We start from the raw sequence: 15,789 nt of genomic DNA on the forward strand, positions 1-15,789 counted from the left end.
TATTACAACATATTTTCTGTCACTTATATTGAAAATGAAGACATTGAAAAATACAAGTTTACATCAAATACTGTAAAGGTCTAAATAGTTCAATTAAGTACATGTATGTAAGCGTATCTGATATTAAACATTTTCAAAAAAGGGAGACAACATACTACATTCCATCTGTTCATTATTAGTTGTTATTACTGTGCAACAAGCAGTATTTAGTGATATTTTAGTCAAGCCAGATGATGAAATCTAGCATTGGTAGCAACTTTTAAGATTGTCCTTGAGGGAGGCAGGTGTCGTTTTGTCTGATCAAATACATACGTGCATATTTATAACGGGAAATAAAGTTGAACTTATTACATGCTTATATTCAAATATATCAAGTATTACCAGTCATCAATGAACAGATCAGACATCAGCTTTAACAGTTGTTGTTGTTGATGATGATGATGTTGTTAGAGTACGTGCAGTGCTCCCAGGTCCACTGACGGTGGCTCCTTCCGATACAGTTACTATTGGCGTCACCTTCATGTTTGTTGTTCTTCTGCATGGGAGTTTCCATACAATCACAGCTTTATAAGCCGCACGGACGTGGCGATTGGTGATACCGTAGAGAATTGGGTTGACCAGCCCACACACGTGTATCAAGGGGTATATCAGAACCATAGAACCGATAGGAATTGGTTTGCCCATTGCCTTGCAGACGAAAAGCAGAATGACGAACGGCAGGTAACCAAACATGACCAGTACAAAGACAGCCAACGTCACTACGACCATGCGAACTTCTTGAGCACTTGGGCCTCCATGGTTGTTGGCTGAAGTCGTCGGGTTGTTTTCATTGTGAGCCTTCATTCGCATCCGTGTCTTGCGAACATAGATGAAAATAAAGAAATAGCAAAGAATTGCGACGGCCGACGGGACGTAGAACAAAGTGCATACGAATATTACAGATCTGGTCTTTGTAAATGTAGAGGTGTAACGAAAAGCTAGGGGGACGTATTGAGACGATGGTTTTTGAACGAAGTTGTCGAGGACCACGGCAGCCGGTACTAACCATGCAAGTACAAGTGCTAGTGTCACTGTCAATCTGTTGGTTACAGTTCCGTACTTCGAATTGTGGACTATGTAAACGTAGCGATTAACAGCGACAAACATGGTTAGCCAGAGTGAGATACTAAGTAAGGTTGGATGTAGATAGTTGTGCAGTATACCGTAGTTGCGACCGAAACGCCAGCCACGATTGAAGTACGAGTCCGTACTTGGGATGCAGACAAAGAGGATAGCTATCAAATCCGTAATGCTAAGGTTTACTAGAAAGATGTTGCTGTATGTACGTAGTTTCTTTTTTGTCATTACGGCAGCTATGAACAAAATATTGCCAATCAATCCACCAGTACAGATGATCGTCTCCAATGAAGCCGAAAACAAAGTTGCCCATTCTGGTGTCATCCGGATTGTTGGTGTGGGTAGCTTTACTGTAGCGTTGGTAGAATTCATCCTCACTGTTTTGAGTTATAGATGGTATTATTTCTTCGGATTGTGGCTGACTTCACCTTCTACAGCTCGTATCTGCTGAGAATTCTACACTTAAATGCACATTTTTATAACATCTGGAGGTTCACCAAAGTATATAAATTGACCAATTACCTATTACCTGAGGCTAAACATCACTAATAGTACGTTGGGAACTGTATACCTGACACTCTCAATAATGTATTAAAATCGTTTACCTGGCTTAAATTTCAGAGTCTTGAAATGAAAAGGAACACCTCATTTTTACAATGAGGTTGTTTATATTTTGCATCAATTTCAGAAGTCATAAAACATTTTCTTTAAAGCAACTCTCGCTCAACAGTTTTCACATTCATAGAGTACATGTCAAAGTGGCCATATGAGTGAAAATTGGCTATTGATCTTGGAATTTTAATTGATAAAACAGCTCCACTACGTTTTCACTCCTTGGAAATACAATTTGAAAGAATAAATATCACGTTATTGTTTGTAACTCAATAAATGGCAAAACATGAAATATGTGTAAACTATTTATTAACTTTTTACACACTTTTTAGTTTTTGCATCCTAACAAGTCAAAGACATAATTAGGTTGTTTTATAAATTAAAAATCCAAGATAAATAGCCATTTGTCATCCATACGGCCACTTTAAGGTGATTTTTTTTCAGAATTTCAGATTTTCTTTCATAAACTTAATCATTTGTAACAATTAATCTGCTGAAATTTCGTATGTAGTTATATAAATTAATAACATGTTTTTTTTACTCTGAAAAATTAGTTCAAATGCAAAACAGTTTGAAAAGAGTTATTGCTAAAATTGAACCTTTGTTTAAAGCAAATACCCCTTTTCGCACAGTTTTGCATTTGTCGAGGCAATTTGTAAAAAAAAGTAAAAAAAAAACATTTGCATAAGCAAATGACCTTGTCTAAAGTGACGTGAATATATGTTGATTAAGATAGGTTTTGTGTTACTATGTAATTGACTGAAACTGTATTCAACAAGTTAAAACATTTAAGATTCATGTAATTCCCCTCTTAAACGTCATTTCGCATTATCTTTTGAAAGTTGAAAGCATCGCTCTCAAGAGCATTGCCTCCCCTCTCTCTCTCTCTCTCTCTCTCTCTCTCTCTCTCTCTCTCTCTCTCTCTCTCTCTCTCTCTCTCTCTCTCTCTCTCTCTCTCTCTCTCTCTCTCTCTCTCTCTCTCTCAAAACAGTCAAGGTTATGTTATATAAAAGAATACATTTCAAAGATTATGTATAAGTTAATTACACTTTAGTGAAAACCCCAGTTGCCTTACCTAACTTGTTATGTTTTATTTTTATTTCAACATGACTTCACTCGAATACATCTGTATTAAATGACGAGGTGGCCGAGTGGTTACGAATCCAATCCTCGTCGAAAATGCCAAGTATACTTATGCTCCCATGTAACGGCAACTGTAATGGTGCAATGTAATATCGTGTCCTGTGAAAGAAAGTAGACTTCTTGACTGCTATCATAGCGGTCATGGTGTTTTTAAAGGTATTTTGGTAAGCCAGTCTGTTAAACGAGGAAGATGAAAACGAAGACAAACAAAAAATCAATTAGAATCGTATTATGACGTATATAAATGTACATTGATTTATATATTTTTTTCTTTTACTGTTATACCTACAAACTTTAATTAGTGCGATCGATAAAATCAAAGAAGGCGGATAACTAACCCAAATCAGTTATTATCTGTAAACAGGTCACCAGTATTTTCATTTCCTCCTTCCCCCAGTAAACCATTACGCTTTATCATGTCAACACATTTATTCCATACTAAATTTGACTATTCAATACCTACTGACACTTGTACACTGCATCGTACTTGCATAGACTATATGGAAGGAAAATATGCGGGATTATATCGAATGTGCTATTCTTTAGCAAAAACATGATGGCTATAACTTTTAACGCGTCCTTGAATACAGATAAATTAGATGAAATGAGCGTTATTATAATGAAATCGAAATTGCACGTTATTGCTTTTCTTCAGGCTAAAAAAATTACTTACAAATTATTTGCAGTCGCATTCAAATACATAGTATGTAATTAATTCCTGGAGGGGGTGGGGTAACTCCCATACGGAAAGGGGTGGTTTCATTGTGCTCACAAGATATCGCAAAACGATGTGAGTTTAATTGTTGATTTCGTTGACAATGTCGTGTTTTGATGTCTTCTTGTGGTACTTGCTTTGACGCTACATTGTATTTAGTACAATTGACGATATTAAGATGAAAACATCAATATATTGACACAATGTGTCATATTCTTGCAAATTGAACAGCAATCCATAATATCTATTTTGTGCGATACAGTTGATATGAGAAATGGTCTTTTTTTGTGTGTTTGGAGGTTTCAGATGAGCTCCGTACCATTTTATACACAGTTAGCCCCCCCCCCCCCCATTTTTACATGAATACACTCAAACACCATACCCCATATTATTGGATTCAAGTCATATATTAGTTTAATTTATAAAGTAGAAAAGCGAATAGCATCCTCTAGCAATGAATTTGGTAAACACATCGATAAATGGGGCCAGACTATTACTTATTTTGATATATAGGTGTTTTCGGTTCTCTGTATTAGTCTTGTGGTTTGTTTGTACTTTGTTTTGCCATGTATTCCTTTTTCCTTTTTACAAAAATGGATATTTGTAATGAGACAGGATAATATTGACGGGGAGCAATGTCCTTCTTAGTCAAGTATAAAATTTGTACATGATAATGGTCATCCAGTCTACAGAATACAATAGAACTTAATTTAAATTACCTGAACCATGAAACAGTACAGACTTACTAACATATACATTTTATAATCTGGCTCGACAAAAAAAATCTGTATTTACACTTATTAGATTTTATACCTTTCAAAAAAGCGTGTCGAAGAAAACATTGGTAAGATTCTCGTTGAACCAGACGACAAAATGTAGCAATGTTAGTAAGATTTTACTTAAGCCAGACGATACAATATAGCAGTCTTAGTAAAAAATGTTATTGTGCTAGACGATAAAGTTATTAAGCAGTATTAGTAATTTGTTTGTTGATCCAGACTGTTTTGTCTCAGATTTACTGACTTATGTTGTATTTTGCCAACTAATGGAGTGTCAAGATGTATACACGTGATTAAAAGAGATATTGACCCCTGTTCCATTCAAATACTCTTCAATCTTCAAGCAAATCAATATACGTCAATACATTCAATGTGAATATAAAAATTGCAAACAATTCATGTTTGTAAGTAACTGTTGTTGCCTGAAGGAATTAGTAATAGCGCGCTATTATGAAAGTGCTCATTTGATGTTAATGTTGTCAGGTTTCAAGGGAAACATGAGAAATGCAGACGACATCATGGTTTTGCAAAGAAATGACGTACAAAAACGACAATGTCTCCTGCCTACCCTACTGAGGCCTTGTTATTGGCAACACACAATTATATTACCCACCTAACTATCAATTGTGTGTAGTGTTTAGATTTATATGTTGATACTGTAATCTACACAGATGACATTGCATCAATACATGATCAGGTTTTAAATGCTGAACTTGATAATCAAATAAATGTGTTTTGATAAAATGTTCACCTTGCCAATGTACAATTCGACACTAGCATTATATGTACACTGTACAGTATCAATTGTATTATTTTGACTGCTGTTCACAAACAGCCTAACTCTAAAAATGGAACATTGGTAAAATATATCAACAAACACGGACCGTTCTTGTGACCACTCATTGTACGGTGAACATATAATAGTAATATTTGTTGACGGACAACAACAAGGTTATAGAGCGTCATCGGCCGATATTTTATTTAGCTCCTCAATACATCTAAACAGAATTAAAATATCTCCATATGCATATTCATGTTTCCATTCCATCTGGAATGGAAAAGACAAGTGATAGTGACTGTTTATATACTATATCTGCTATATGACACGGACTGTTAAAATTGATAGGCATTCACCGACTTATCTAGGACAATGGACTGTGGGATAAATATCAATATTATACTTCATTAGTATAGACTGTAAAATTAGTATAGACGGTTGGTCAGTATGTAGACCTGTACTTGATAATAGTGATATTACGAATATACAGTACCTGTCTTCAAACAACAAAAACAATTACAAGGGAGATAGTTAACTAATTACTGACCTCTGAACTGTGTGTCATCAGCTGTGAGTTTATTTATAGCCATAGCGTAATGTAGACAAGCACCCACTTTTCATAGTCACGATTTGCACAGGCAATAATTTGAAGTTAACAACAGGCTTTCCCCAGTCCTTTAAAACTGTTAATATTACAATATATTAGAATGTTTTGTAACATGTGTAGAAGTGGTTCTGCTGTTCAGCTCTTCCACTATGAAGCTCTGTTTTTTTAGCAAAGTAATAAAGTGATTAGTGGTGTCACATGACTCACTCAAACACACACTATAGAACACATTTCACACATAAAGTTTGTAAAATATTGTAGTTATATTATTTAAAAAAATAAACTCACTTTCTCTCTCTTTCTTTGTCTGTCTGTCTGTCTGTCTGTCTGTCTGTCTGTCTGTCTATCTACCTATATACGTACTATAATACCTCTCATTCTCTCTCTCTCTCTCTCTCTCTCTCTCTCTCTCTCTCTCTCTCTCTCTCTTTATATCTTTTCGAATTGCAAGCTGAAATTAAAAAAGAAACTTCACTCACTCTCACCGTAAAGAGTTGCTCATATTGTCATTCCATTTTGCGAAGGTACAGTCATGTTACTTGAAAGTAAACATTCAAAATATCACGCTTTTGTATAAATTGTCATGTTTGCACATCTTCTTCAAATAAAGATGAAAATAGAAAACACTTAATGACCATGCCTACTCTGAAAGCAAACTGAGCAAGGTCAGTTAATGACCACTTCAAAGGAAACACGACGACCTCTACTTTTAGATTCAAAGGTATGAGTTTAATTTCAGTGAATATCAGCATAAAATAGCCTCAACGGATATATGCACTGCTCTATATTGTCATCTAGTATACTGTATATAAGATAGATGAAAGGAAACGTGTGAATGTGAAACTTTGGTGATGGTTATTCAAACGATATCTGATCACCCCCCTCTCTCTCTCTCTCTCTCTCTCTCTCTCTCTCTCTCTCTCTCTCTCTCTCTCTCTCTCTCTCTCTCTCTCTCTCTCTCTCTCTCTCTCTCTCTCTCTCTCTCTCTCTCTCTGCTGGCAATATAAGTATGTAACATACATTTCATTTCTTTGTTCTACAATTCAACTATTTATACAGTCCTCAGTTATGCGAACATTGCATTCTATGATATGCTGCCTACCTATCTTAAACACGATCTAAACCGTCCTAGGAACATATGCAGAAAATTAGTTAGTAATGAATTCTACGAACTATCTGATAACTCTACATTGTATAAACTCAAATCGTTTAAGACTGCTACAAAAATTATCAAAGATTCAACACATCCACTACATACAGAATATGAATATCTACCAAGTGGTCGTCGCCTCAGAGTACCACGTGCACGTACAAACAGATTTAAGTATAGCTTTGTTCCAAGATCTATTCATCTCATAAATAACATGTAACCGCTACTGTCTGTATGTAAGTATGTATGTATGTATGTATGTATGTATGTATGTATGTATGTATGTATGTATGTATTTATATGTATTGTAATCCTAACTTTACTTTTCATGGATTATGTATTTAATTAATGTAAACTGTGTGGATATGTAGTTTGTCTATTTTCTGTCAATGCAACGAAAATTTCATGATCGACATGACGAATAAAGTTATTATTATTATTATTACATGCATACATATACATACATACATACATACATACATACATACATACATACATACATACATGCATACATACATACATACGTACGTACATACGTACGTCATACGTACGTGCGTGCATGCATACATACATACATACAGACAGATAGACATACATACATACATACATACATACATACATACATACATACATACATACATACATACATACATACATGCATGCATGCATGCATGCATGCATGCATGCATACATACATGCATACATACATACATACATACATACATACATACATACATACATACATACATACATACAGACAGACAGACAGACAGACAGACAGACAGACAGACAGACAGACAGACAGACAATCAGACAGACAGACAGACAGACAGACAGACAGACAGACATGCATACACATTCTGCTTCTCCGCAATCCCTCAATAAAAATGATTACAAATTTTGCAGATAGGAATTCAGCTCCATTGCCATGATATTCACATCAACCATCAAATTTAACTAAATATCACATGAACAATGCGTATTTGATTTGATTGAAGTGACGTATATATTACACATTGTAATTCAGACCTAAGCAAAGCAATGATTGATTCAAGGTATAGCCATGAAAAAGAGGATGTAGTGAATAAAGCGAGAGCAGTTTGACCATGAGGAATTGACGAATTGTATCAGCAACATTTATGCATGTGTGTTGTTCTCTGTGATCTCACAAATTCTCAATTATATTTTTAACCATTACAAAATGTCACGACTCTAATAATCAAATGTAAGATGTCACCATCTGGGTGATGATACCCCTCCCAGCTCCCTTCAGTCACGTGGATTACAATGCAGCTTGCCATTTAAAACAAGAAGAAGTTAAACACACGTACCTCTACAAATCATCTAAAATGACTCCAAGTGGCACTAAAGAACATTATGTCAATACGCAAATGTTAATTTGTGAAATTTGGAATATCAGAATATGGACTCCGTTCATAATGGGCCTTAGTTAACAACAGTTTATATTATATGTGTTCTTGCTTGCCTTTCTTGTCACACAGGCATCAAAATCATAAACGCGAGACGTAAATGATAAGGGATATATAGTATATCTGAGGACGTAGCAATGTGAAAAGATCAGAACCTGAAATTAATATTGTTTTACATTTAACAGCATTACCGTTTAGCTCCCCTCCCTCTCCACACGAAGTACTGGGTACGTACACCACATTTAACCTTTTAGCCGTGTCACTAGAACCGCATTGTACAACCGACATTTGTAATAATTGCCGAAATTTGTAATAAACCGAAATTTGTAATAAAATTGCCGACATTTGTAATAAATTGCCGTTATTTGTAATAAACTGACGACATTTGTAATAAATTCTGTGAACGACAATTGTAATAAAAATAGCCGATATTTGTAATAAATTTCAGAAAAAATTGTGTAATAAACCTGCCGAAATTTGTAATAAAAAAAAGTTAAGGGGGTTCCTCTCTGACTTTCAAAGAAATGGTGTTACTCATTCTAAACTTAGAAGGGATTTAAAATATCGTCATTACAGGCTTCCTAGAATTAATTTACAACAATTATGTCAGCCACTTGGATCTTTGAGTCTTTGTCAATCAAACAATCAATCAATCAATCAATCAATCAATCAATCAATCAATCAATCAATCAATCATCAATCAATCAATCAATCAATCAATCAATCAATCAATCAATCAACCAACCAATCAATCAATCAATCAATCAATCAATCAATCAATCAATCAATCAACTTGTTGGTTGGTTGGCTGGTTGGCTGGTCAGTTGGTTGACTGACTGACTGACTGACTGACTGATTGGCTGACTGACTGACTGACGGAGGGATGGAAAGACGGGCGTATGGAGGGTAGCTAAAAAGTAATTTCAATCTGTTTTCTAACCTGATTTTATTTAGAGTTCTTAAATCTTACTTCCTCTAGTGTACAAGCGGCGAATGTATGAGTTGTTTGTGATTGTGAAGGCTTCTGAGTGATGAATGAATATACGAACTAGCATCATCAATCCATCACTTGATCAACACTTCGTGCTTGTATGATCGAATGTATATATTTTAATCATTGCGGACAAAGTGTTGGTTGGTTGGTTAGCTGGTCGGTTGACTACCAACAAACTGATTTCTCTAGAAATCTTAGAAACGGCGATTTCACAACCCATTTTATGGTGCATTTGGGGGCAAAAATTGAAAGCTTCATAATGGCTTGAGAAGTAATTGGTATGAGTAATTTTTAAAAACAAGTTAGTTAGTGTATCAATAAGTCTACAGGGACATATTCTTGTCCGTGAGTGTGAAGAGATTAATATGCATAAAGGCGAATATTTCAGACGTCATACATTACGGACAATTGGTGTTATGGATACTGTATATCGCTATATCTCACCAAAGTCTAGCGACACACACACCAGTTTCCATTTTCGATTATTGTTGGTCTGTGAACTAATTGTACTTATGTATAAAAAGAAACATAATCACTTGCCAATATTTGCCTGATGTTTTTATTAACACAAGCCTATGACAGGCCAACCAACGATAAACTCTGATATGTAAAGGAAGAATTTTGGAGTTGAATCATACAAGTAAACACATAATAATATAGTTCTGTATCAATTTTTGGTGCTAAATACCGACGCAAAACTTCCCTGGCTTAACTTGTAGAATAAGTTCTTACACAGGGAATTTTAATAAAGTTTCTTAGATCCAGGTGTTTAATGTGTTGAAATCTAGGATTGGTGAAGATGAGGCATTGATTGTAAATTTTTATTGTCAGTTTTACTTCAAATGTCGTTACAAATGTCGGCAATTGTGTTACAAATGTCGTTAGTTTATTACAAATGTCATCAATTTTATTACAGATGTCGTTAGTTTATTACAAATGTTGGCAATTTTATTACAAATGTCTTCAATTTTATTACAAATGTCGTTAGTTTATTACAAATGTCGGCAATTTTATTACAAATGTCGTTAGTTTATTACAAATGTCGGCAATGTTATTACAAATGTTGGCAATTTTATTACATATGTCGTTAGTTTATTACAAATGTCGGCAATGTTATTACAAATGTTGGCAATTTTATTACATATGTCGTTAGTTTATTACAAATGTTGGCAATTTTATTACAATTGGCGTTAGTTTATTACAAATGTCGTCAATTTTATTACAAATGTCGGTAGTTTATTACAAATGTTGGCAATTTTATTACAAATGTCGTTAGTTTATTACAAATGTCGGCAATGTTATTACAAATGTCGGCAATTTTATTACAAATGTCATCAGTTTATTACAAATGTCGGCAACTTTATTACAAATGTCGGCAATTTTATTACAAATGTCGTTAGTTTATTACAAATGTCGGCAATGTTATTACAAATGTCGGCAATTTTATAATTGGCGTTAGTTTATTACAAATGTCGTCAATTTTATTACAAATGTCGGTAGTTTATTACAAATGTCGGCAATTTTATTCCAAATGTCGTCAGTTTATTACAAATGTCGGCAATTTTATTACAAATGTCGGCAATTTTATTAAAATTGGGGTTAGTTTATTACAAATGTCGTCAATTTTATTACAAATGTCGGTAGTTTATTACAAATGTCGGCAATTTTATTACAATAGTTGGCAATTTTATTACAAATGTCAGCAATTTTATTACAAACGTCATAGTTTACTACAAATGTCAGCAATTTTATTACAATTATCGTTAGTTTATTACAAATGTCAGCAATTTTGTTACAAATGTTGATAGTTTATTACAAATGTCCGCAATTTTATTACAAGTTTTCAACATCGTTATTACAAGTATATTCGTAATTGATACAAGTCTCTGTAAATATACAAAACAAGTTGTAATGTTATATATAGTAGTGGCCACAACAACATTTGGCTGGGCTATTATAAAACATTCAACAAGTTCAAAATTGAAATACAGAAAATAATGATTTAATTGAAATGGAGATAAGATTTCATTATTTTAGAGAAAGGGATTGGGGAGACGTTATTCTCCCCTTTTTTCTGTCTTTCATCTAAATCAGAACTCATGAACTCATTCCCGGCTCTACTGGTCAACTATCCCTGAAATCCCTTCCCTATCAGATTTAAAATGATGAACTACTACCTATAGTGCACAGCTCACTAAACCATGCACATCCTCGAAAACGCCACTAAAATTGAATAGACTGACGAAGAATAGAAAATCACTGTAATGATATAAGGGGGATGCTGTACTCAAACATTGATGGTATAAGTCAAATCGATACACATCAGTGGCGACAAATCTCACAAATTTCATGTAAATGTCATGCAAACACATATTTTCTAATATATTCTGTCGAATTGCTCAGTATCCCCGGCAGCTTGCAAAATATAACAAAACTCCGCTAAGAATTACACAGTGTACATTCATTCATTCATTCATTCATTCATTCATCCATCCATCCATCCAACCATCCATTAATTAATTTGTTCATTCATTCATTCATTCATTCATTCATTCATTCATTCATTCATTCATTCATTCATTCATTCATTCATTCATTCATGCATTCATTCATTCATTCATTCATTCATTCATTCATTCATCCATCCATCAATTAATTAATTGGTTCCTTCAAATGAATGGCATCCACTCATCTATTAACTACTTAATTAATTTGTTCGTTCATTCATTCATTCATTCATTCATTCATTTATTCATTCATTCATTTATTCATCCATCCATTTCTTTGTTCGTTAATTCGTTTGTTTGTTTGTTGAATCATTTTTACACTTCCTCATCACATACATACATACATACATACATACATACATACATACATACATACATACATACATACATACATACATACATACATATATGCGGATTGATTGAAATAATAATAACTTGTTTAATTGTTCAATTAATTATTATATTAATCAATTCAATTAATGCTTGTTAAATCTACTTTCGTTTGACGTGATGTTTTTGCGATCTTGTATTTCTTTATTTAGATAACCCATGTTTTAGTGTGAAAGGAAGGACCCTCCTTAATGTAATTTTTTATTACAAATTTCGGCAGTTTTAATACATTTTTTTCCTGAAATGTATTACAAATATCGGCAATTTTTATTACATTTGTCGTTCATAGAAATTATTACAAATTTCGGCAATTATTACAAATGTCGGTTTTATTACATGAAAAACGTGATTTTTATTACAAATTTCGGCAATTATTACAAATGTCGGTTTTATTACATGAAAAACGTGATTTTTATTACAAATTTCGGCAATTATTACAAATGTCGGTTGTACACCGCATGCACAGTGTATGTTTTATCCTTGGTCTAATTCATTATTGCTAATAAAAGTCCCATCATGCTTATAAAACGTAGCAAATTAAATATCTAATAGTGTTCAAATATAAACGGACAGCAAGACAGGACATTTAATCATTATTTACTTTAATTTCACAATAACACAGTCAAAAAATGTACAGATACAAACCCTGTGGTAGAATGACATTGTTACATTCACAACATATTACAAAATATGTGCAATTAAAGCCGAGCAAGATGTGATTGGAAAGTTTGATTTTAAAGTGTTTTGTTCCATATGAATACCCGGTCGTAATATTGTACATCCTGGATACAGTATTAAAATTACACATTAGCCAATCATATAGAGTTTTGGGTTCGCGTCCAAAAATTATTCCCATCATTAGTCACAAATTCAACTTTTACTACACTACTTTATATGTGCATGTATGTATGTATGTATGTATGTATGTATGTATGTATGTATGTATGTATGTATAGTATCATTGTACATATATATAGGAAACTTCCAATTGACATGAACAGTGTGTCTACTTATTGGGATATACAAATTTTAAGTCATTAAATATGTTGTTGGTTGTCTGATCGAAATCAAAATAATACCCTACTAAGCTAGTGATGGTTTCACTAATGTAAATCCACCTAGATATAATTTAGTCAATATGATACATCATAAACTGTCACCCGTACTATATAGTGTAGGTTTGTCCGATATTATATGGAGTCAATCATATGTTCTGTCAAAACAACAATATCTTATAAATATATCGTATAAATGTTAACATTTATTTTCTATCACTTTTATTGAAAATAAAGACCGAGTAATGCAAGTCTATATCAAATACTATGAAGATCTAAAGCACTAATTAAAATCATATATGTAAATTCATCTGATATTTAACATTTACAAAAAGAAAACTATATACTACATTTATATATTTCCATTTGTTCTGTTGACTTTTAGTAACTGTTATTACTTCGCAAGAAGCAGTATTTAGTACATATAATAATTTAGTCAAGACAGACGATAACATGTAGCATTGGTAGCAAATCTAAACAATGTTTTGAGGCTAGTGACGTTTTGTTTGATGTCAAGTTCCCTCAAATGTAGATATATATACATATATAGTTTTGTTACTATTACTAAAGCTATTACGCTCTGCCACTGCGGTATAGAGCACTGTCTTAGCAGATTGATACTCACCGAGTTATATATATATATATATATATATATATATATTACGGAAAATAAAGATTACATTATTACATGAGTTGATTATATATTTTGCCTAACATGGAATGCTGATAATCAAGTTGGACTTAGAAACAGATATATCAAGTATTTCCAATAAACATATCAGACATCAGCTGTAACAGCTGTTGTTGTTGTTGTTGTTGTTGTTGTTTTTGCTGTGTTTGTGAGAGTACGTGCAGTACTCCCAGGCCCACTGACGATTTCTCTTTTCGATACAGTTACTATTGGCGTCACCTTCATGTTTGCTGTTCGTCTGCATGGCAGTTTCCATGTGAACATAGCTTTATAAGCCGCACGGATGTGGCGATTGGTGATGCCGTAGAGAATTGGGTTGATCAGACCACACACGTGTATTAAAGGGTAAATCAGAACCATAGAAACAATAGGAATTGGTTTGTCTATTGCTCTATAGACGAAAACCAGAATGACGTTCGGCAGGTAACCAAACATGACCAGTACAAAGACTGCCAACGTAACTACGACCATGCGAACTTCTTGATTACTTGGTCCTTTGTGGTTGTTGTCTGAAGTCGTCGGGTTGTTTTCATCGTGAGCCTTCATTCGCATCCGTGTCTTGCGAACATAGATGAAAATAAAGAAATAGCAAAGAATTGCAACAACCGATGGGAAGCAAAACAGAAAGGACATGCTTATGGCAGATCTGGACATTGTTGATGAGGTCATGTAACGAAAAGCTTGGGGGACGTAATGAGACGACGGTGTTCGAACGCTCTTGTTGAGGACCACGGCAGCTGGTACTAACCATGCAAGTACAAGTGCTAGTGTCACTGTCATTCTGTTGGTTACAATTCTGTACTTCGAATTGTGGACTATGTAAACGTAGCGATTAACAGCGACAAACATGGTTAGCCAGAGTGAGATAAGAAGTAAGGTTGGATGTAGATAGTTGTGCAGTATACCGTAGTTGCGACCGAAACGCCAGCCACGATTGAAGTACGAGTCCGTACTTGGGATGCAGACGAAGAAGATAGCTATTAGGTCCGTAATACTAAGGTTTACTAGAAAGATGTTGCTGTATGTACGTAGTTTCTTTTTTATCATTACAGCAGCTATGAACAGAATATTGCCGATCAATCCACCAATACAGATGATCGTCTCCAACGAAGCCGAAAACAAAGTTGCCCATTCTGGTGTCATCCGGATTGTTGGCGAGAGTTGCTTTACTGTAGCGTTGGTAGAATTCATTTTAACAGTTTCAGTTATAAACAATATCAGTTATCGGATTGTAACTGACACAGATGTCTCCTACTACAGCTCGTATCTGCACAGAATTCTAAGTTTTGCTCCACATTTTTATAACATTTCTAAGGTTACCAATAAATTAACATATTACCTGTGGCTAACAAGACTTTGTTGGAAACCTTACATCTGACACCCACAATAATGCGACACAATCGTTTACACGAATTGAATTTCAGAGTTTGGAAATGAAACGCGATTCCTCATTTTTAAAATGAGGTTGTTTGCATTTTGCATCAATTTCAGAAGTTATAAAATATTTTTTTTCAAACCAACGCCCATTCACCCCGTTTTCACAATCATATTGTACACGTTAAAGTGGCCATATGGATGAACATTGACTTTTAATCTTGGAATTGTAATTAATGAAACGAATGTACTATGTTTATCTTCTTGGAAATACAGTGTGAAGGAACATAATCAAGTCCCTGTGTTTGTGACTACATAAATTGCAAAAATGAAATAAGTGTAAAATGTTTATTGTACTATACCTACAATCACAACTTTGTACACAATTTATAGTTTTTTTTTCGATTTATTGAGTTACTCAATGACTTGGCGTATGTTTTTTTTTTAG

The 15,789-nt window shown here is 34.0% G+C and overlaps 2 protein-coding genes across 2 annotated transcripts; both read right to left on the minus strand.

Annotated features, from left to right (window-relative positions):
* Positions 1-399: 399 nt before the first annotated feature.
* LOC144439774 (melatonin receptor type 1B-B-like) lies at positions 400-1,488 on the minus strand. The gene has a single exon (XM_078129007.1). It carries the CDS (start codon positions 1,486-1,488, stop codon positions 400-402), a length of 1,089 nt encoding a protein of 362 aa, XP_077985133.1.
* A 12,566-nt stretch (positions 1,489-14,054) lies between these two features.
* LOC144439776 (melatonin receptor type 1A-like) lies at positions 14,055-15,110 on the minus strand. Its single transcript, XM_078129008.1, has one exon. The coding sequence runs from the start codon at positions 15,108-15,110 to the stop codon at positions 14,055-14,057; it is 1,056 nt and encodes a 351-aa protein (XP_077985134.1).
* Positions 15,111-15,789: the final 679 nt, after the last annotated feature.

This window comes from Glandiceps talaboti, chromosome 9, assembly GCF_964340395.1.
Source record: "Glandiceps talaboti chromosome 9, keGlaTala1.1, whole genome shotgun sequence".
NCBI classification, from domain to species: domain Eukaryota; kingdom Metazoa; phylum Hemichordata; class Enteropneusta; family Spengelidae; genus Glandiceps; species Glandiceps talaboti.